Source organism: Plecotus auritus, assembly GCF_963455305.1.
Source record: "Plecotus auritus genome assembly, chromosome: 11".
Taxonomy (NCBI): domain Eukaryota; kingdom Metazoa; phylum Chordata; class Mammalia; order Chiroptera; family Vespertilionidae; genus Plecotus; species Plecotus auritus.
In genome coordinates, this window is record NC_137777.1 from 45968502 (window position 1) to 45992373 (window position 23872).

General features: G+C 38.7%; 1 protein-coding gene across 6 annotated transcripts in view; it reads right to left on the bottom strand.

The window, feature by feature from the left end:
• ST18 (ST18 C2H2C-type zinc finger transcription factor) overlaps nt 1–23872 on the bottom strand; it is an 88116-nt gene that overhangs the window by 8396 nt on the left and 55848 nt on the right. For 3 of the 6 annotated variants that reach the window (XM_080646203.1, XM_080646202.1, XM_080646201.1), the window contains 8 exons: nt 22681–22926; nt 14665–14780; nt 12454–12516; nt 11583–11651; nt 8472–8534; nt 8297–8377; nt 6916–7137; nt 1295–1383 (listed from right to left, as the gene is read on the bottom strand). In XM_080646203.1, the coding sequence (XP_080502329.1) occupies nt 1295–1383; nt 6916–7137; nt 8297–8377; nt 8472–8534; nt 11583–11651; nt 12454–12516; nt 14665–14780; nt 22681–22926 (949 nt within the window). The remainder of the gene's footprint in view (nt 1–1294; nt 1384–6915; nt 7138–8296; nt 8378–8471; nt 8535–11582; nt 11652–12453; nt 12517–14664; nt 14781–22680; nt 22927–23872) is intronic. The other 3 variants (XM_080646204.1, XM_080646205.1, XR_013959287.1) reach the window with 2 other exon arrangements.

Below are 23872 nucleotides of genomic sequence, written 5' to 3' on the forward strand. Positions count from 1 at the left end.
ATATGTCTGATGGGCGGGGGCACAATGTGTACGTAGCATATTGTTTACAAAGGAACGACCTGGAAACAAGCCACATGCCCACCAACCACAATATGGATGACTCTTACTATGTAATGTTACGAGAGAGAAAAATAAGCCAGGAAAATTTACATACAGCATGATAAATCAGGTGGCTGTTTACATACAGCATGATAAATAGGGTGGCTGTTTACATACAGCATGATAAATCGGGTGGCTGTTTACATACAGCATGATAAATCGGGTGGCTGTTTACATACAGCATGATAAATCGGGTGGCTGTTTACATACAGCATGATAAGTCGGGTGGCTGTTTACATACAGCATGATAAATCGGGTGGCTGTTTTGCAGGTACTTGTTGCTTTATTGTAAGTAACTAACTACCTAAACAAAAAGGGCCATGCGTGGACCAATGCAGAGGGTGTGTCATATGGTGCCTAATCCTGGGCTCTGAGATTCAGTGAAGAGGAAAAGCAAACTCACCAACTCAGATCTCAGCATTTTAGTACCTGAATGAACTTGAATATGAGGAACAGGATGACGCAGTCACTAAGAAAAGATTAAACAATTACCCATGACCTCACTAACGGCACTATCTGGGACACGGGGCTCATTCCGCACTGGCTGCTGCATCTGGAGAATTGTATTGCACCGTCAGCACCAGATCTTATTGGCTGATTTGCTGGTAGAGGAATCTTTTCCCAGGCAACAGGGATTAAAATATTTGTTTTCAACAACTTTCTGGAGCATAGATTTTCAATTAAACAAGTGTTCTGAGCAAATGAAAACTTCTATTGCTATATTTCTTTTGGATATGTTGTTTTTTCTTTATGTCTCTTTGGAGTCAACTTCCTTTTCAAGGAATGGCATTTTCGATTGGTGTAGCTCAGTGGTTGAGTGTCGACCCATGAACCAAGAGGTCACCGGTTCAATTCTGGGTCAGGGCACATGCCCAGGTGGCAGGCTCGATCCCCAATAGGGGATGTGCAGGAGGCAGCTGATTGATGTTTCTTTCTCATCGATTTTTCTATCTCTATCCCTCTCCTTTCCTCTCTCTTTGAAATCAATAAAAACATATTTTTAAAAAGTAAGAAAAAAAAACAAGCTATTGTTTTGAAATAAACATTATACTTTTAGTTCAAATGTGAGAAAAGCTTCTTTAGTGTATATTAAAATTACAATTCCCAAATAAAGTATAATTTGGCACGCAGAACCCTGTGAGGAACTACTACCTGGGCCTCCATGGAGGTGGTGACCCTGGCCATGAACTCTTACCTCCAGTTGCTTTGAGCTTGATAGTCATTAGTTCTTCCGAAACCTTGCCCTTTTTGATAGCTTGTGCATTTAAAGGACACCCAGATAAGCTGTGAAAATAGGAATATGCTGATGTGTGAAACATATTATTTCATATAAAAATTAAAATTTTTATTCACTACTTACTATTTAAGTGTTTGCCTGCCTATTAGTGACATTATAACATGCTGTCCCTTTGTAGAAAGTAACAATATCTATAAAAGTAAAAGCAAAATGCCCTGCAAAGATGTAAAATGTTTTGTGTGTTTTTTTCAATAAAAATACAAATAGCTACTGCTGATATCATTTAATTAATGTTATCAAATTATTTCTATTCTGCATTCATGTAAGTGCCTTTCTTTAGTAGTGGTTACTTTATTTCCTGTAAACATGAAATGGTACATACATTATTAATAAGAATTGTTCCAAATTAGTCCAACTTCCATGAATAATAAAGCAGAATCTAGTTCTTTCCATCTTTATACACACTATATAGCCTGACCTATACAGAATGATTCAAATTATTACAAAATAATAACCCTCCTTCCCCAGGCAGTTGGGTATGGGAAAGTTTCTAACTTATTCTTTAACTTTTAAACCATTATTTTTCATTCAAAAAAAGCTCTACCTTGAAAGGAAAATAAAAGGAACCACTATAAATATATTCAGACACAATCACTGCCCAGGCAACACATCACCCTACAGTGGTGTTTATACCCTGCTCCTTATTTTCAGTATGCAGCAGTCCTTCCGTTGGTGTATCTGTTGTATTTAAATTGCACCAAGAGGATAATAACATTGAACAAAGCTTGTATTCCCTGGTACATAATCAGATGATTTTGTTGTTTTAAATACCTATTAATCCTTTTGTAATTTTGTTGTATTTTTGGAGATACAATTTTTAAATAAAATTGAAGATGATCACAGCCATTTAAAGCATTTTCCCAGAGAAATGTGACTATAATCCATGTATGAAACAATTCTTTTCAATCCAAAGGTTAGGGCACTTGGCCAAGTGAAAAAATATTCTGTCTGAAGCAAAGTAAATGTTTGCTGAATGAGTGTATTTTTAGAGAATTCTAAATTATTGTATGCGAAGATTATATAAAATATAAAAGTTAAGTATGTAATATACATAAAAAGGAACATGTGATTTGCCAAAAATTGATAAATTATGTAAAATAATGAAAATGCACAAACTGAATTTGCACCTGAGTTTTCTATTTTAGAAGTTTCTCATTGTAAAGTGTGGCCCACTTAAGCTTCCTTATTTGTTTCTCTGGAATATTTGCACAAATCTGTCTTGTTTCATGGCACATATTGTTCTCAGAAAATGGTCATGAAGAGGACTAATACCTTGTTGCTAAGTTCAGTTTTTAAAGTGACCTGTCAGAATCCGTGTGTGAAGTAACAGACATTAACAGCTCAGTCGCCTTCTTCATCTCCCCTAAAGGATCTGCGCGGCTCGGACAGGCCGGCAGGAAATGTCCAGTTGTAACTCACTGGTGTGGGAAGGGCGTGAAGTGTCCCCAACTATGTGACTCGAAACCAAAGAGTATATTTAAGATATGAAAGGGGGGCTTTGGTTTCAAAATAGCTGTTTGATATTTTGTATCTTCCAATGCAATTCTACCTTTCAGAATATAAAGCAGATCCTACATTTTAAAAATTGGGTGGGAAAATATTTTAAAAGTCCTTATTCTTTTGAGGATGCCCTCCATGCGGTTCTATGTCGCTGGCTGAGAAAAGGTGGCAGTTGGCTGGGATATGTCCCTGTCAGGATCTGGACTCCATAATGCAAATGGCTGGGAAAGTGTGCCTTACATGGTTTTGATCAAATTTGAAGTTCTATTAAGGCATATCAAGGCAATTTTGAACCATCATATCTTCATCTGCCTTATTAAAATAAAATGGCAAGTGATAAAATTTATGTAGTGGACATCACTGTTTCTAATAGATTAATGAACCTCATAAAATTACAAAGTTATGGCATAGCACTGAGTCCTATTAGTCACAGAAGTTCTGTTTTAAAAGCTACATACAACCACAATCATGTGCGTGTGTGTTTGTGTCTTTGTATTTTAATATCATAGTTGTCTTCGGATTGCTATTTCTTTTCTTCTTTCTTTTTTTTTAATTCGAGAAAAAATGATTTTTAATATAATAATGTTACACGCAATAAACATTAATATTTCAAGGAAAACTATTTTAAATATAATATTACATGCAATAAACATTAATATTTCAAGGAAAACTATTTTAAATATAATAATATTACATGCAATAAACATTAATATTTCAAGGAAAAAAAGATTTTAAATATTATTTCTTTTTTTGTTGTTGTTAATCCTCACCCAAGGATATTTTCCCATTGATTCTTAGGGAGAGTGAAAGAGAGGAGGGGGAAAGACAGAGAGAAACATCGATGTGAGAGAAACACATTGATTGTTTGCCTCCTGCACGAGCCCTGACCAGGACCAGGCCAGGGAGGAGCCTTCAACCAAGGTACAGACCCTTGTACCGGAACCGAACCCGGGACCCTTTGGCCTGCAGGCCGATGCTCTATCCATTGAACTAAACCAGCCAGGGCCAGATTGCTATTTCTCAAATGGAAGTTTATAATGTAAAGATTTAAAGCAAGCTTTTAAAGCAATTGGTATGTAAATATAATGCTGATTTAACATAGAGATTGGATATTTTTTAACTATTGTACAAGGCAAGTTTTGTAATTATGCCCATTTTCCTGGAAGGAAAATGGGAAAAATTAGAAAACTTACCTTAGACGATGGCTGAGGAAACTGTATGCACATGTGGCCTGGTACACGGAAGGACTCATTAAACACAGGGACATGGATGACGCAGCGCTCACCAAGGAGGCTGGCATCCCAATGCTGTCTGCAGGGGCGACTCTTGAACATCCCTGTGCTTATGTCTTTTCCGGAAGATCATTGCAACCCCTCTGCAGCTTGCAGGGATGTGTGAAGGTTTGAGAGAACAAACCATGAACGTTACTTAGCACAGCGCTTTCTGCCGGAACAGAGAGAGCCCCGAGCAGGTGACTGTCAGCTATCATCGGTGACTGGAAAGAGTCCTGAACTTTAGGTTCAGAATACATTGCATGTAAATGTCTGTGGTAGGTCAGAATGTGCTATTCCAGTTTAAGTCATTCTTCCTTTAAAAAAGTATTGTGTCATATGTGTGTTAATGTAATTTTTATAACAGCGAAAGAAGATAGTCTGTATCGAACACCTGTGGGTGTGCCAGAAGAAGCTGGGCATTTTTGTTATATTATTCCATTAAATAATATGAAAAATAATATGCACATATACACATATATAATGAAGAAAAAGCATTCCACATTAAAGAGAATTACACAAGTGAAATGCAGTCTCTTGGATCTTGTGAGGAACGAGAGAGATCTCCAGTGAAGAGCAGTGAGAGCTGAGTTACTCATTTGTCTAAATTCTTAATTGCTTTCCTTCTCCTAGAAAAACACTATCTGGTCATTAATTTTGCAGCCTGTATTTTCTTTGAACTCGTCATTTTGATTTTCATATTATGAAACACATCATGTGTAACAGACACAGACACGATGGATCTGCCATGTAAGGAACGCTCCTAAAACGAATACCGTTTTCCTTCCCACAGAGCGCGTGCCTTAGCAGCACCTCAGCAGCTCCTGGAGCCCCTCCGCAATTGCCGTCTCCTGTCCCCCAGAGAAAACCATTAACTGGAATTGGGGGGGAATAATTACCTCGTTTTTACAATGTAATGTTGTTACATTTTTAACTCTTTGTAATTAGAATCACACTGAACATATTCTCCAGCAGCAATTTTTTTCCACTCGGCATTGTGTTCTAAAAGTCCCCCGCGCTGTGCCTTCACTTTCAGCACTGCATGGCAGTCCCTGTGTACTAGTACAGACACTGATCCCTTGTGCTCTCGGCAGCCAGTGGGCAGGCAGGTCACCTCCAGCTTGGAGTTAGTAGAGCAATGCCATCGCAGACATTCTCAGACGTGCCTCTGAGCTCCACCATGCAGGAGCCTTCTGGGGCATCAGCCCAACAGCTCAGAGGCTGGGCAGCAGGCCTGTTCGTCTGCTCTTTTTCAACTTGACTCCTGAAGGCAACTTACTTCCTGAGGTGGCTTTCCCCACTATTCTTCCACCTGCAGCCGTATGAGAATCCCTGTGCTCCTCAGCTCACCTTGCTGTCATCGTCTAAAGCTTCTTCATGGTTTTAAAGCTACCTCTGTTGCCCTAGCCAGTTTGGCTCAGTAGATAGAGTGTCGGCCTGCAGACTGAAGGTCCCAGATTCGATTCCGGTCAAGGGCACATGCCTGGGTTATGGGCTCGATCCCCAGTGGGGGCATGCAGAAGGCAGCCGATCAATGATCCTCTCTCATCATGGATGTTTCTCTCTCTCTCCCTCTCCCTTCCTCTCTGAAATCAATAAAAATAATATTACAAAAAAAGCTACCTCTGTTGTTGCTGACTGAGGGGTGCGCTCACCATAGCACAGCTGTAACATTTCATTATCAATGTTAACATGGCTATTGCTCGGTCCGTGATAAGAAAGTAAAGCTACTCTGCAGTAATTGTGACATTAGGCACACTTGATTTGCCACTGTCGTTTTTAACTATGGGATGGTGATTCCAACTCAGAATAAAACAATTTGTACTACTGGGGACGAGACCAGGCATTTGAAAACCATCAAAAAATAAATGACTTAAAAAGTTCAGTTTTTCTCCATAAGCAGGTGTCACTGCATATCCACTTAAATCAGCAATTCCTGGAAGGTTTCACTTTTCTGATTCCATTGATATGTAGCCTTAAAACGGAACAAAATGTTAAAACGCCCCGGCTTTGCTCAATCCACATTCCGCTCCTAAGCAAAGCATCGGGCTCACTGAAGCTTCGTTTGATAAGAAACCCTCTTCCCATGCACGGGCTGCAGGGCTGGAAGGGCCCTCGCTATGGGAGGAGCGTGCAGGGACTCTTCCTTTAGGCAGCGTGTGATCACTGTGCCCACAGAGGACTCTGTTTAGTGCGTGACACTCGGTGACAAAGGAATGACATCATTGTGAAACTATAAAGGGTTTTCCAAATCTCTCTCATCCTGTCACACACTTAGTAGTCACTGCGTTCTTCTCTTTCTGGCTGCTGGGGATGAGTCACATCTTCCCAGCAGAAAAATAACTACAATTTGGCCTGAAATTGCGCCAGTTCACGAGAGGCAGGGAATGGCATAAATATGTAAAGTGAAAGTTTACAATGATACAACATAATCGAGTAGATATTACCTCTTGGAACTAAAGTGAACCATTAAAAGACTGAACCATTAAAAGATAGCAGCATAAGCAATATTTCAGTATACAAAGGACAAAGGCACCATTTCTAGAACACTTGTAAATCGTGCAGTAAATTTTCAGAAATAAGGAAAATAGATTTGATTCTTCAAACTAGTCAACTGTCTGCAACACTCATTGTCATCACATCGAAAATGCTCGAACCTGTGACCCTGAGGAGGGCTCCACCCACCCACAAAGCCCCCCCAGGTGACAAATAATCACAACAACACAACAAAAAGAGAATAAAGGTTACCTTCTGTGGGTGACAAAAACATTATTTACATGGCCCAGCCCATTGCAGCCTGGCAGGGGACAGTGTGGAAGTTCTTGTTTGTTCAGTTTCCAGGAGAGGGGGGCCCCATGGAGAGGATTCTCCTTCTGTCTCTTGGCAGCCAGGGGACAGCCAGAAGCTGTGCGATGGGATGTGTATTTACCTGATATGTGACCTTGGCCGTCACACCCTATCACAGGACATCTAGAGGGACACAGCAGAGATGTTACCAGCTGGGAGAGAATGGACAACTCACATGACATGCAGTAACTGAGTGAACAAGAAGGTAGTGGCGGTTCCTCACTATCCAGAAGGCAAATGGGGAGATTACAGACTTTAAAGGTGCCAATACAACTAGCAAAACGCCATGGTTCTAGCAGTACTAATGGCCCACGGGCTCTGGGCTAAGCAATTTCACGCATTATCTCCTGTAATCTTCACTGCAAATCTAATGGGCAGAGAGTGTAATTATCCCATTTTACAGGTGGGGAAAATGAGGCTTATAAAGCTTCGGAAACTTGTCGTCCATTTTACAAGAAGTGGAGTCAAGTTCAGATGCACCCTTTTTAGCCCTAACCAACCAGGTAAGCCCTGTGTTACACTGCCTGCAAAGACCACACGTGCAAAACGTTAACCACCTTGTCCTACATTACATAGCACGTTGCTCCTAGAACTGGAATTCTGGTGTCCAAATACCTAAATATTATACTTAGAAACGCTGTAGAGCAAGCAATTTAAAAGTCTACATCTAGCCCAGCTGTTGTGGCTCGGTGGTTGAGCGTCGACCTAGGAACCAGGAGGTCATGGTTTGATTCCCGGTCAGGGCACATGACCCGGGTTATGGGCTTGATCCACAATGTGCAACGTGTAGAAGGCAGCCGATCAATGATTTCTCTCATCACTGATGTTTCTCTATCTCTCTCTCCCTCTCCCTTCCTCTCTGAAATCAATTAAATTTTTTTTTTAAATTTCTACATCTATATTTTTATACGTCATCCTAACCTTGGTAACATATGTCTCAGAGGAGGGAATTTAATTTACATAAAAGTTTGCCTTAAGCAAAATTAAAGCTCCAGGGGGGAATGCTGCCAATTTGCTGTTCTGTAGTGCTTCCACGATGCTGCTTTCCTTTAAAACAATTGCGAGAAGTATGGTCCCCCTCCTTCGAACTTTACAGTATCAATCATCTGTGGAAACACGGCTATGAATGGGAAGTTTTTCTCCAACACTGAGAGCTGCCTCAAGGATCCCTGTGTGTGAGGTGCAATCAGCGCCCACTGGCACCACAGTGAAGGTCCCGCCCATTGGGCCCCCAAGCTAATCCCGGCCCCGCTGCTGCTGCCGCCTCAGCTGTCGCACTTACTTGAGTTCAGGTTCTTCTTTCTCTTCCTTCGTAGCAGTCATTTTGACACCACCTTTCCTGGCACGAGGGCAGCCGGACAAACTAAAATATGTACCCAACAGAGAACAAACCATGTCATCTCCACGGCCACTGCTGCTGGCACTGATTTCATTTCTCAGAAACGGGTCCATCTTACCTTCTGTGGGAAGCATAGTTTCCAGTCACGTGCCCTGAACCATCACAACCTGGGGTTGGACACCTGGAAAACATAGGAACAGAGCTCTGGCCACGGGGCTGTGGTGGAGGGAGGGGGATCATGACACATGCAAACAGAACTCAACAGAAGGAGCTGCTTTGGGTGGGGCCCGTGTTGCTTAAATAAAATTAGTTTTTGGCTAAGAACCCATTTTAAAAATTTATTAAGCTATGTGATTCCTGTGGTAGGCCTGATAGACTGTATTAGTTATCCTACATTCTTTTTCTTTTTTTAAACTTGTTTGGGAAGGAACCTAAAATTTGACCCACAACTTACTGCTGGGCTTGTCTACATCATGCAATGTTCTTATCCTTCACTTAAAAATAACAGTTTTCCAAATTGCTTTAGAGCATAATTTATTTTCCTTGATACGCTCCACTGCCATAATAATCCGTTGAGTTCAGGTGAACAACAGTGTTCTGTGTGAACTCCAGAGACTTGGCACATTAATATGGTTGCCAAAGGAGCTAAGTCATTTGCACCTGGTCTGTTCTGCCTCATGGTCCAACTAAATGGCCTTTTGGAAAATCTACCAATAACTATTATTGACAATCAACCATTACATTTGGAATGAGGAGGGTGAAAGAAGAGGGAAAACCCAATTCTGCTTGGAAGGCTAATTAGAATTCAGTTTCAAAATACACTTGAATACAGTTTATACTGCTTCACTCCTTTTTGCCTTTTTAAAAATCCCAAATGCTAATAGATACACACTGACTGACATAAAATGCTTTATTTTTTTTAATTTTCTTGAAGAAATTATCTTTATTATTTCAGTTATATGCTCACGATGGTTCAGATTTCTACCCAAACACAAGTTTTAGAAAAATAATAACCAAAAGGAAAATGTGAATACTTCCCCTTTTCTTAAACTTGAACCCACTGAACTTTCATGAAAATGTTTTTATATTCAATCCTGAGGCAGAAAATAGGAGTAAATGCTTTTTTCAAATGAAATATAAAATCAGCATACATCTCTTTAAGCCAACCAGAGAAACCTGCATTGATTTTTTTATTTTTTACTTTTTTAAAAAATAAATTTATTGGGATGACTTGATTAATAAAATTATATCCGTTTCAAGTGTTCAGTTCTGTGATACATCATCTGTATATTGCATTGTGTGTTTACCACCCAAAGTCAAATCTCCTCCCATCACCATATATTTGCCGCTTCCTACCCTCCCACCCTCCCTTCCTTCTGGTAGCCACCTTATTGTTGTCTGTGTCTATGAATTTTTGTTTGTTTGTCTTGTTTGCTCATTTGTTGTTTTCAGTTTTATAGCCTGCATATGAGTGAAATCATACTTGTGCATTGAATCTTCAACCAACCATTTTCATATATAATATTATTTATTTTGTAGGAAAGGGTTAAATGCTAGTTTTTTTTCTATTAATATTTTACTGGCTTAGTAGCATATTGCAATTATAGAAAAATCTGTGTCAAGTGACCTTGTTTTGGAGTTCTTCTTGTGTCTCTAAAGAAGAGGTTAATGAAATGTCTCTTCTATGTACAGAGAAGATCCAAAGTTGTTACTTATTAGATGACTGTATAAAACATAAGTACTGGAGATTGCTATAAGACCTACCAACCTACATGTTTTAAATTTACTACCAACATTTTTCCCTAGAAATAACGTTTAGAGAAAATACTTAAGAGAACTGACAATTACTATGAAGGCATGGCAATGTGGAAGTTTAGAGCAATTCTATAAGATTGAATAGTTAAGTACTGAGTAAGATGAAATAAGAGTAAGTATGCCTAGCACTTCTCTCTTTTCAATCTCTTATTAGTTTTTAGTTAGCTTTCTTATGTGTCAGTCTGCAAAAGTGGTAGTCAATAAAACAATTTCCAGAATCTACACCAACACAATCTATTGTAGTTTACACTTTGAACATGAGGAAAGTTGTATATTGCATAGTTCCCTTTACTTTTTCTGGTACTAAAATTCTGAATGTTATATCTATTTAATATTCCATCTTTCTTCACAGACTTATTTTCTGTAATTTTTAGATAAAATTTTAGAATAAATTAGAAAATGGAAATACTAACAACAATTAACATTTAATATCTGAAATTTTACCTGTGGTTTAGATACCAAAAGTTGATTCTACTATTTATATAAATAGTGTTTTATCATTAAACTTAGTAACACTCATTTTTCCTAAAATATTATTTTCAAGTAAAGTTCATTAATTTTGTTTAATATTATTCCTTTGTCTTTTAAAAATGTATGCCCTATTATATTTTTAAAGGGTATAAGGTAAATCATTACTTTTAATTATTCTACATGTAATATAACAAGATATGAAAATAAACAAGTGAGAACTTTGGAATAAAAGAAGATAAGAGTCTGGCCAGAGTGGCTCAGTGGTTGAGCGTTGACCTATGAACCAGGAGGTCACTGGTCGACTCCCAGTCAGGGCACATACCCAGGTTGCAAGCCCAGTAAGGGGCATGCAGGAAGCAGCCAATAAATGATTCTCTCATAATTGATGTTTCTATCTCTCTCTCCCTCTCCCTTCCTCTCTGAAATCAATAAAAATATTTTTTTAAAAAGAAGATAAGAATGGAGAAAATAAAATCAATAAGTAAAAGTTAATAAACATATGACTTTGAGATTCTGTAAACTAGGTAAAAACGAGCCACAAGTGTCTAGCACTCAAAAGTGAAAGGCAGTCAGATGATTCAAAATGCCCATAAAGAAAAATATTATGCCATTTTCTTAAAATCAGATGATGGAAATTGTTTGCCACACCTTCGGAAGTCTGATTTATTATATAAATTCTGAAGTGAACAGGGGAAAAAAAGGTATTTTTATACTATTACATCACTGCTTTAAAAATTATTATAAAAATCAAAACTCCCAAAGCCAGCAAAATAATTAACTGCTAGTGATTTGGGCTTAGTCATTTGAATATTTTGGTGAAAGAGTGTGCTGGTTATAACTCACTGAGACAAAGGAGTGACTTGTTAGTGACCCCACTGGTCCTGAGTGAGCAGAGTCCCAACACAGTGGACACAGGGCACGGAGGTCATGCTTCCCAACTTACTTAAGCTCCTGAGAGTTAGCAGCCATGAGGGACTTAAGCGTCTTATCTGCTAAAGGACATCCAGAAACACTAAAAAGGGGTGAGAAAAACAAAAACAAAACACAGAACACTGAATTACACAAATCTGACTCAAATGGCATCCTGAGTCTGTGAATATCTGTTAAATTTTCTGGTGACTGGGGATTGGAAAAAAAATTAGGTTTGAATCTGGCTTTGTTACTCTAACCAGGTTGGGCTCATGGACACCTCAATTATTCCTGATAGACCTGGGTTTGCGATTTATCAAATGAAGGGCTTTAACCCAGTGACACTCCGCAATTCTAGAATTCAGTGATATAATCATTACTGACAAGGAGTCCATTCCCACGGTATCACCAAAGGATGGTGGCTTACAGGTTTAAATCAGCACCCAAAGGGCAAGAAAATCAATGAAGAAGGTAAGTGCAAAGATTAAGCAGAGCCTTTTGTCACTGCTTACCCTCTTTAACACCTTGACTTATTATATGCCCAGGACTGGGGATGCCACATCCACAGGTAAGTGGTCAACCCCAGTCACTCTGTTGTCTTACCTTTGTTTCACCTGAATCCTAAAGCTAGATACAACCAAAGCCCTGACATAAACTCTAACTTTGTAGCCTGGACTAAGGCGCAGAAAACCGTTTTTAACCAAAATCATGATATCTATACTACATAAGTGAAAAGACTAAGGATTTAACATAGTTTTATTTAGGAAAAACAAACCACCACCACCACCACACACCCCACACACACACAAACCAACTAACTTACTCTCTAACTCATGATCAAGATATCGTTCTAGAATGGGCAAGAATTAATATTTAAATCAGAACCAGATGATAAAATGAGGTACCTGCGATGGGATGCATAGTTTCCGGTGACATGGCCACTTCCATCACATCCTGGGGTTGGACAGCTGGACCAACAAAAAGTATATAATTAGCGTCAAGTGCATTTTATTGCTTCATTTGCTTTGTCTGGTTCGTTATAAGGTAGCTTCTCTTTTCAAGGTCAGTTCACACAGTATATAGGACCTGCAGAGGCTAGTGAACTAAGGATCTATGCTACAGAAGAACTAGTAGACTAGCGAAAAGAAAACTGGCACGCTCTTAGCAGCTCTCAGCATCACATCCAATTCTCTGATTCAAATAATGCAGGAAAGCGATGCTAAAATGTGTGTTGTAGTGATGTTGTGAGTCAACAAGCAATGATGTTTTATTTCTTTGAAAATATGGGTTATAAAAATAAATATTGTAAACTATGCTTTGCAATGATAGCGGCTCTTTGGAATACCACCACCAATTATATAACAGATTTCAGAAAGGAATTTTTGTAAGTTTTTAAGAGGCCAGGCAACATAGTAATTTCATAAACATTTTTTAAATCATCTGAAAAAGAAAAAATCTTTGAAAATACTACATGTGACTGAAATATAAACTGACATTAATAGTTGACAAAGTTGTTGACAGTTCAGAAATAGGTAAGACTTTTATTCAAGTCTTGAACCCAACAAAGCAATTGCTAATTAAAAATAAACCTAAGCAATAGGCTCTCAGGGCATCTGGCAAAGATCAGAGTCTTGATTTTATCTCAGAAGCTAGTCACATTCTGGGCCTCTTCTGTGTGTTTTAAAAATAAACTAACAGGTGCATTATTCTGAGCAGTTTTGTGTCCAGCTATAGCATATGTAAACAAGTAAAGAAAAAATGAACAATGAATAACATTTGAGCTGAGTTATCTTGCAAGTGACATTCTCCCCCCAAATGAAGAAACAATCTTTTCTGAACATTATACAAATGGTATATCAGAGAGTGAAAGATGAGTTACAATGATCTATTAATTCCCACTTTGGAAATACATCGCCACCTAGTGTTCAAAACAGCATTGCATTTACTTTATTTCTTATTTCTATTTTTAAATTACTACTGTTAATACTGGTAAAGAAGTACTAATAACTTTTAAACAAATCAGCTATAAATACTTAGTAAATATAATAATAAGTTGTGCACTGATCTACTGATTAATTTTCATGTTTGGTGGTATGAAGAGGTTAAACAACAACAACAACAAAAAGAATTGGGGGCAGTGTTGTAGTGGGAAACGCTTATGTTTCAGATTCTGACAGCTGGCTTTAATTATAAATCTTCATTGAAAAATCCTACACAATAACATTTGCCAGTATGCTGAGAAGGTATGCAAGTGAAAGTATCAAAATTAGAGAGCAGAAACTAGCTAGTTCCCTCAATAAGTGGCATTCCAACTCAAAGCAAATTTATGCTAATCCACAACACCAAAAAATCCTATTTTAAACAACTTTTGGGAAGTAACTGAGGTACATTTATTTATGTGCTAGAAACATAAAACATAAGGAGGACAGGGTGAAACTGTAAAGTAGTGTGGCTTTCACAAAACCAGAATGTCAACCCATAAATATAAGGGGTGTCGACTAAAGCACTCACCGGTGTGTAAAGTGTGGTGAGACCCATGAGGTCTCTAGAGATCATTCTCTAGGAACTCATAAATATATTCCAAAAGTTGTTCAAAATCTTTTAAAAACCCTTCCTTGTTGATTTACTTTTGTACCAGTAAGAAGTACCCATTAGACGATAATCACACTTCATTTTTCTGTCCTTTGAGGATGTGATGAAAACGATGAACTGTCTGCCCCAAATAGCAATTTGCATTAAGTGCAAAAAGGTTTGTAGACACCTGAAGCTCTGACGGGTTTTCTGGAGTCAATGGGTATCAGATTAAGAATTTCTGATCAAAACATAAACATTTCTATTGGCTTAATGTTGTTGTTTTTTCAAACAGACTTTTCATTCTTTTAGCATAAGATCATGTCAAGTAAATGGGTTGTTTTTTGGTTGTTGATGTTTCTTTTTTCTTCATAATCCTCATAGTTCTGTGCATAGGTTTAGGTCCATATAGAATATCTAATGATTGAATGGTTGAAATTGCCCTAAAATCAACTATATAAGCCAAAATACTATTACTCAAACTATACGACCTTGAGTACCTTATTTCCAGAGTCTCACAGAATATGCCATTTTGGATCACTTACGTGATTAGTTCTTTTTTGAGATCTCTTGCATGGAGCTTGGGTTTAGGGCTTGGCATGGAGGCCTCTCCAGGAAACTTTTTTTCCTCTAAATTTTCTAGAGAGTTCACTGGGTCTTTCTGGAGAAAAAAAAAGAGAGAGAGAGAGAGAGAGATAAAAAACAGAAGCACAGAAGGCATTAGGAAACCCTGGAAAGACAGCTGTATTTGAAGTCCTCAGGGTCAAATGTGAGTTTTGGCTTAAAGACTTAGCTGAAATTCCTCTAGGATTTGTACACAAAATAAATAAGATAATGAGTGTAAGGAATGAGAAATTATAATTCATGGGGATACCTTTAAAATTTTCACATTTTGGCAAATATAATTACAGAGGCATTTGTTGAGCCAAATAATTAAGTTACTATTCTAATAGAGTTCAGGTTTTATTGTATGGTGAACATTTCCTAGAGAACATAGGGCTAGTTCTTTATATACACAGAAGTCATTGGTAAAACAGAAGAAATATTGCAAAAGTAAATCACAAAAAGTTTAAATCTGAAAAGGAATAAGTAAATTTAAGTTAACAGAATGTTCTTTCTAATATACAAAAAACTAAGATTTAAATTATTTGTTTAACTATATAATAACTGCCCTAGTTGGTTTGGCTCAGTGGATAGAGCGTTTGCCTTTGGACCAAAGGGTACCAGGTTCAATCCCAGTCAGGGGCACATACCTCAGTTGCAGGTTCCAACCAGTTAGGGCCCTGGTTGGGGCTTGTGCAGGAGGCAACCAATCGATGTGTTTCTCTCACATCAATGTTTCTCTCTATCTTTCCCTCTCCTACCCTCCCTAAAAATCAATGGAAAAATATCCTTGTGTGAGGATTAACAAATAAATAAATAAATAAATAATAACTGAGTCTACAATATTTAGGTATTTCGTTCGTTTTTTCTGGATAATCGATTTAATTATTGCAGCACTTTCTGTTTTTTCTTAAGTTACCTTAGTTAATTGTTGTGGAGGTGTTTGTTTGTTTTTTATTATTTTATTGATTTTTTATAGAGAGGAAGGGAGAGGGATAGAGAGTTAGAAACATCGATGAGAGAGACATGGATCAGCTGCCTCCTGCACACCCACTACTGGGGATGTGCCCACAACCAAGGTACATGCCTTTGACCGGAATCGAACCTGGGACCCTTCAGTCTGAAGGCCAACGCTCTGCCCACTGAGCCAAACCAGTTAGGGCTGTTGTGGAGGTTTTTTTTAGCTAAATTGGTATGCTTTTACTTATTGAATGAAATTTCTTGTTGGGTTATCACTAATTTTCATAGCCTTCTTTTAAGCTTAATACTGATCTTTATTTCATAAGGCTCATTAATCCTTACAAATCACTTATTTACCATCTGATATATTATGTTACAGGAAACTAATGATCATTTTCCTCAATCACATAATTAGTTTATCAGGTAAATATGTTCTGGATTTGATATTAAATTCAGATGAACTAATATAGAAAGCTGCATTCTAATTCTCAAAAGTACTGATCTAAATAAGGTGATAAAACAATTTTAAATTTTTAAGGTAAATCTCATTTAAATCAAATGGATATAAAAATGCAATGCTAAAATATAATTGTAATAACCTGAGTCTACATTAAAAAGCAATGGAAAAACAACATCCCTGAATATTTCCAACTAAAGAAAAATACTAAACCTCAATCTCAGTTATAAAGGCAAATGCAATTTCTTTCATTAATTACTTAGATAACAATTCAATCAATTATTTTACACAAGACCATATAGTGTAAATACATTGGTAAACTATCTCGTTATATTATCATCAGACGAAATTAACAAAACCTGTTTTGATGTAATTTTTCTACATATTATTTATAGTGTTAAATATTCCATCTTATTTTTTAATATATTGTTATTGATTTCAGAGAGGAAAGGAGAGGGAGAGAGAGATAGAAACATCACTGATGTGAGAGAACCATTGATCGGCTGCCTCCTGCACACCCCACACTGGGGATCCAGCCCCCAACCTGGGCATGTGCCCTTGGATTTGAATTGAAGCCAGGACCCTGCAGTCCATAGGCCAACGCTCTATCCACTGAGTCAAACCCACCAGGGCCCATCTTATTTTATTGGTAAATGTTTGAAAATAGCAGCAGAGAATAATATACCCGTGAAAATTAAAGAGAAATAGTTACTTGATAATACTTGCCTACTAAGATACGAGAAGTGCTATTTTAGTGGTTGCTTTCATGGAAGCAAAATAGATGAATGATACTTATACTTTTCAAGTTTTATAGTGTGAATGCCTAAAGTGAAGCAATTCCTAATTATAAGATGTAAAACCTAATAATATCACCGTCCATTCCATTTAGTATTATCTTGATTCAGCCTAGCTAGCATTTTCTACTATAATTTATAAATGTCTTGGCTTTTGGAAAGCAGATATAAATGTTAAGTCCAGTAATAAGTCTCAATGTAGAACAGTCTTTGTTTTTCTGTATAGATATTGAAGTTCTCACAAAAATGGCATAAAGTAAAAAGCCATCTTATTATTTTTTTATGATAAAGAACAAAGAATCTCTAAGAAGGTATGAACAGTTATAGAGGAACATGTAAAGCTTATCAGCTATTCAACTGCTGAATCTGTGCATTATAGAAAGCAAGGAAATAGGGGCCTTTGAAAGAAATGACCAGTTATGAAAGTTTAAGTTATTTGACTAAAATGCATACAAAATAATGCTTGCAGAGTATATGATATTTTGTTTGGTATAGTAATATGTGGTAATGCTTTAATAAGACAATTTTATTGGTATGACTTTTTAAATATTTTAAAAACTTCTTTTAAAAACTGTGAACTCTTATGTATGCAATCCTATATAATAAAAGGCTAATATGCACATCGACCGAATGGTGGAACCACTGGTCGCCATCATGCGCACTGACCACCAGCAAGCAGATGCTCAACACAAGAGCTGCCCCCTGGTGGTCAGTGCGTTCTCACAGGGAGAGTACTGCTCAGCCAGAGCTGGGCTGCTGGCAAGTGCAGTGGTGGTGGCGGGAGCCTCTCCCGCCTCCTCAGCAGCGCTAAGGATGTCCAACGGATGTCTTAGGCCCACTTTCTGGGGGGAGCGGGCCTAAGCAGTTAGTCAGACATCCCCCAAGGGCTCCTGAACTGAGAGAGGGTGCAGACCAGGCTGAGGGACCCTCCCCCCATGTGCACGAATCTTGTGCACCAGGCCTCTAGTTTCATTATAAAGTAATTGTTTTCTTCCTTTTCTTTGCTCAGCATATTGCCCTTAAAACACTTGCAGAGAACATAGATATTGAAATACAGATGGCCATCACTAAGAAAATTCTTCATTTGTTACAGAAGCATTTTATATTGGATAAATTCATAAACAAGACGGAGTAAAACAATAAGTTCTAAGAATATATAAAAATTTTTTCATTATATAAAATATCATTAAATAATATTATTTTTAAATGAATATTTTGAAGTTAATATTTTTATACTATGGCTATGTAAGAAAGAAAGTGGCATATATGTGTGTGTTTAGAGAGGACATGGATGCAATGAGATTCCTTTAATGTACAGATGGAAGTTTATATGGATTTTAGTAAAGACCAGAACATAATGGTAGCATGAATAACAGATAATAGCATCTGGCACTTTTAACATTTTAAGCCCTGAAATTGTTGGAGAACTGACAGTTGAATGAAACTGACAGCCGTAGTTATTTCTCAGCACTTTCCTTCTGAGATATTTTGAGTTTTTTCCAGATTCAGGAATTTTTTAGGGGGCATCTGGACAGGCTATTTCACTGAGAGAGACAGACAATATTTTCTGAAAATTGCCACCAAAATTAAGCAACTGTTGTGCATATGAACTAGATAACAATGAATTAGAAATAATCGCTCAATTTCTGGTTGCCTGTGTGTCGATGTATGTGCTTCATGTGAGGTGGGATGGGGATGTGATGGAGGTGGCCACAGGCAGGATGGGGGTATGGGAGCAGGAACAGACCACAAGATAGTCTTCAATATATCGCTGGGCCATGTGCAGCCATCCCAGTAAAGCTCATTGAAAATGACAAGCGTGGACCAGTCCTTTTAACTTGTGTCGTCACATCCTATAGTTCTGGATCCTGCTATTCTGAGAAGTACTGTAGACCACGGTTGCCTCCACCAATCTTGCCACATACTGTTTCTTCTTCTCTTTTTTCTTCCTTTCTAATTTTTTTCAATATCCCCTAGTTGTCTCCATTTTTTTGGTATATTATTTTTTCTTTTGTTTCTCTCTATTTTCTCTCTTCTCCCTTCTCTTCACGTTAGGGAAGCCCAGCCCATTACTTAATTTCTACATGACCAAGGATCAATACCTTTCCCTCCTTGAGCTTCAATTTTCTCCTCTAAAAACATTGATAATAATCCTGCTTCTCAATATATAGATCTCAGTATAAAGATCCCTTATTTTTATTTTTCTGAACAAGGTATCCCTCTGATACCTTCCCAAGGAGGACATCGAATGCAATCTACTTTTGCAAAATAATACCTATTAAGTATCTCACTTCTCATTTTCAAGATTCAGAACAGGATGTGAAAAATACTCTCTATCAGTCGATTACCTTGTCACAGATAAAGGAACAAAGAACAAAAGGTGAGAACACGTACTGGGGGCTAAGGTGATCCAGAAGCACTCTTTCTTGTGCCTGTCCCTGCTGGCTGTAGCTTCCCCAGGCAATGGCTCACCCATGTCAGATAACTGTGGTAAAAAGCATTAAGCTTAAAACCTATTTTGTCAACTCAAACCTAGGGCAAGCACTTTGACTCCAAGAACTCACTTAGCATCTTCAAATTCCTTTTTGTTCTTCTTAATGGCATTGAATCTCCACATACTTTCTAAATTCCAGATTTTAGATTATTTAGGTTGCAAACTGTAGAAGTAAAAGTCTGTACTATCAGACCTGAAGTAAGTAAGCCATTCGAAAAGAGCAAGAATCTAAACAAATCCATTTTTCCCCCATGAATTTGCCAGAAAATAAAACATGCTCATTGATAAAGGATTAGATAAGAACATACTTCTATTGAATTATAAAAGCTGCCAATGTGAATCCACATTTTTTTGGAATTATGCAAAAAAATAAGATTGGAAAGTAAACAAACTATTTGTTATAAAACCTCACTTTCTGGCTGAGTGATAAAAGTGTAGCAAAGGCCCTTAGGCACTAATTAGACCCCCAAATGGGAGGAGTTTCTTAGCATATAAAAGGTACAGTGTTGGCATTGTTGCGGAGGGCATAGAATTATAACCAATGTCAAACACAAGACCCTAAATGGAAATGAGAGCCCACTTGTCTGAAATTTGCTTCATTAACTCAGGACTGGATCCGTTTGTCTAACTCTGTAGGAATAGAAGGATGTCCGGCGAACATTGACCATGGCCCATCACAGCACGGTCACAAGGATGAGGCCAGAAAGCCTGAGTCCCCCCCCCTGCACATGGCCTTGAGACATTTTCAAACATGGTGGGTTTTATCCCAGCAGGATCCATCCAAGAATAAGCATGCAGTTATGCTGACTTTGCAAAGCACTGTCCTTCACGTGACATACGACTTTTACTGAACCCCCAGCAACAGGTCTTATCACTTGGATTAGGATTCCCATCAGTGGCGTGGGTGGGATAGGCCACCATCCCATCAGCAATCGACTGGCTGGAGATTCAGAAGACTTGTGAATTGGAGGGTACCCCACACCCCTTTTCTAAAGCTGACTTGTATGAAGTGGGATTGAATCAACAATCTGGATCTCATCATGACTATGCTTGATCAGTTACTATGAATTTCAGCAGGTTCTGGGTTATAAAAATAGACAGGAGCCTGAGGCGGCAGGGGTAGGGGGTGGGTGGAATGCGGTGGGAGGAACACATTTGTCAGTTTGTGGTCATCGCTTACGGTAAGCCAGCCTTTTATACTTTGTATGTGTCAGTTTTATATTTATTAAAGTCAAATATACGTTATTTTAAGAAACTGTTCTTCTAAAATACAATTAGGATAGATTAACTAAGACCATCCCTCAACACTCTAAGATACATTCTTAAAAGCCACGCATAATAAAGTGACTAAGTCCAGCATGACAGAATCTAATCAGAAGTAGCTGCTATATCAATTTCCCTCTTCATTCCTGGAATGCTGTGTGTGCTGGTGACACAGAGCATGCCTTGGGTCCTCGGGACTCCCAGGAACCTGTCCCCAGCCATGACACATAGGGTCGGCCTTTCCTTTCTACTTTGTGTGCCTGCTCCTGCTTCAGCGGGATTTGTTATGTCAATCCTCCTGCTAGATTGAGCACATACGTGGTGGGAGAATGGACTGCGTCCTCAGGGCCTACCTTACTGACTGGACATAGAGATAATACTGCCAGTGAACATGTGCTCCAGGAAGGAAAGAAGGGAGGAAGGGAGAGAAGGAGAGAGGGGGGAAGGGGAGGAGGGAACGAAGGAGGGCGGGGAGAGGGGAATTGCAAACAACCCCATCTGAGATCACTGCTGTTTACGTTGACTTATATTCTGAGATGCTAAAGCATATGCTAAAGTGAAATTACTCTTCCCCTAAAGTCTCTGGACTTCAAAAACCTGAAAAAGGTGGTGCATACTTCCAAAGAGAATGGCTTTTTCGGTTCTTGAAACGTGTAAACTGGCAAGTATCTATAACTTTCCTGACAAACAAGCAAAAGAGAATCACTTACTGTAGCAATTAGGGTCACATTTGCAGTGATAGAGAGTCTAAACCACAGAGGGCTCTGGCCATGAATTCCTTTGAACGACACTAAGTCATGCTAATTGGGCCAAGCCAGGTGGCTCCAAGCAGGGAGATGAAGGCTTCAGGAACTCCTGCACCGTCACGACATCTGGCTTGCAGGAGTAAACGCGCCTCTAAGATAACCAAGTACGTGAATGCATCTTCTTGACTTTGGGATTGGGACAACTCAGTCATCCCGCATGTGACCCAATGACTCCATACAGCTGTCCCGCGGGGTCTTCAGGTATTGGTTCCAGGACCCCCTCAAATACCAAAATCCATGGGTACTTGAGGTATTTGCACAGAACCTACACACATCCTCCTGTATACTTTAAATCATCTCTAGATTACTTATCATACCTGACACAATGTAAGTGCAACGTTCATAGTTGTGGTACTATATTGTTTAGGGAATAATAACAAGGAAGAAATGTCTCTACATGTTCAGCACACATTCAGTCACTGGTTTAACTACATAGCACATGTCAGCAACAACGGAACTTTCTTCTGAATATCTTCCATCTGTGGTTGGGTGAATCTGCAAGGCAGACAGCACATAGTTTTGCTAACACAGTTCCTTCACAAAACCGAGGAAATGCATTTGACATGATTCTTATTTGTCCCTGAATTGGTTTCATCTTCTACTTCCTGGCTCAGAAAGAATTCATAATGACAGGCGGCTGTATCTGAAGGGATAGATAATGTAATCTCTGGCCCAGTTCACACAATTGTAGCCATAATGGAGATAAAACTCACAATAATAGCCCTAGCTTGTTTGGCTCAGTGGATAGAGCGTTGGCCTGTGGACTGAAGGGTCTCAGGTTCGTATTTGGTCAAGGGCACATACCTGGTTGCAGGCTCATTCCCCAGGGTGGGAGGCAACCAATCGATGTGTCTCTCTCAAATTGATGTTTCTCTCTCTGTGTCTCTCCCTCTCCCTTCCACTCTCTAAAAATCAATGGAAAAATATCCTCGGGTGAGGATTAATCAAAAAAGATTTTTTTTCCCCACAATAATAACCTATTATTTTAGGCAAGTAACAGGAAAAGTTGGATTTACTTATAAATTTCCTCTGAAATTTAAACTTAACCCTCTACCAAAATCTAAAACAAGGTACAGAACGATGTATCATCTAAACAGCACGGTGAAAAATAATGTAGGAGAAAAAAAAGCCAATAATACTCTTTAATCATGCTTTCCTAAACTTATCGACATACTGAACAATACCTCTTTCTCCTCCTCTGTCTTCCCATGAGCTTTGCTGTAGTTGATAGGAGCATCCCATCCCTCTTGGACACACAGAGCCTGATAGAACGCTGCATTGACCAAAATGCTGCTTGTTTTGAATGGGGAAGAGGAAGGAGTCGGGATAGACGTGTTAGAGGAAGTTCGGGGTGCGGCTTTGTCCGGGGTTCGATTTTTTTTCATGCTCAAGTCCAATGTACCATTTTCATCCACTTCTATCTCGGATCCCTGGTATACATAGGAAACAGAAAAAACAACCACATTTAAGCTGTTTGCTGTTATAGCTTAGCCACGGGGAGCTTTTAAGGGATAATCTTAAATGCCAGCTTTTGTGTAAGTGTATCTGATTTTAAACGTCACTTTCTGCTTTGCTTTGGTTAATGTTCGATTCTTAGGCAGACTTTTCAGAGCAGCCCCATTAGTGAGCTCCATGCTTCTGGGTTTCAACAAAGCAAGCTGAATATAAATAAGATGTTCCAAATGCTAAATGTACTGGCTAAACCTGGTAGGTGTTTTTTTAAAGTCTAGCTTTAAATCTTCTTTCCTAGTTTGCAGAATTCTCACTCGCAATCCATCCTTTAAAGCACTAATACTTGACTTTATAAAAAGGTACAACAGTATACCTCTCCCCCGCCCCCCGCCCAAATCACAATATTAATCTAACATGAGAAATATGGAAAAATAACCAACCGGAAGAGAATTTTTATTGCAATATTAGATTAACATGAAAGTAACATGTTACCCTGGGTTACTTGAACCGGAAAAGCTTTGTTCAGTTGTGGGGAGGCAGCCTGGGGGAGGCAGACGTGCAAACCAAGATTCACTCTGGGGGCCTTTGGGTAGCAACTGCCAGGGTGGCCGCTCACGGTTTCAGTTCTACAGTCAGATCTTCAGAAGAAAGGTGAGTATTTTCCAGATACTTAGTAAAAGACTCAAAACTAACCTCCTCACAGCGTTTATTTGGGGGACACCCTTTGGCTAAGGTTTTCTTGCTTTGTTTTTGAGGTCCACATGCCCGTGTGTTCTGAATATTCTGCAAGGTCCCTGCTCAGGCAGGTTTTTCCTGGCATCGTAAACTGGGAGCGCTGCCAGACGTTGGGAAGAACACGCTGGTCATCTTCCTAAGTGGGTCCAATGAGGATCTTTCTGGCGTTTTCACCATCATCCGTCAGTT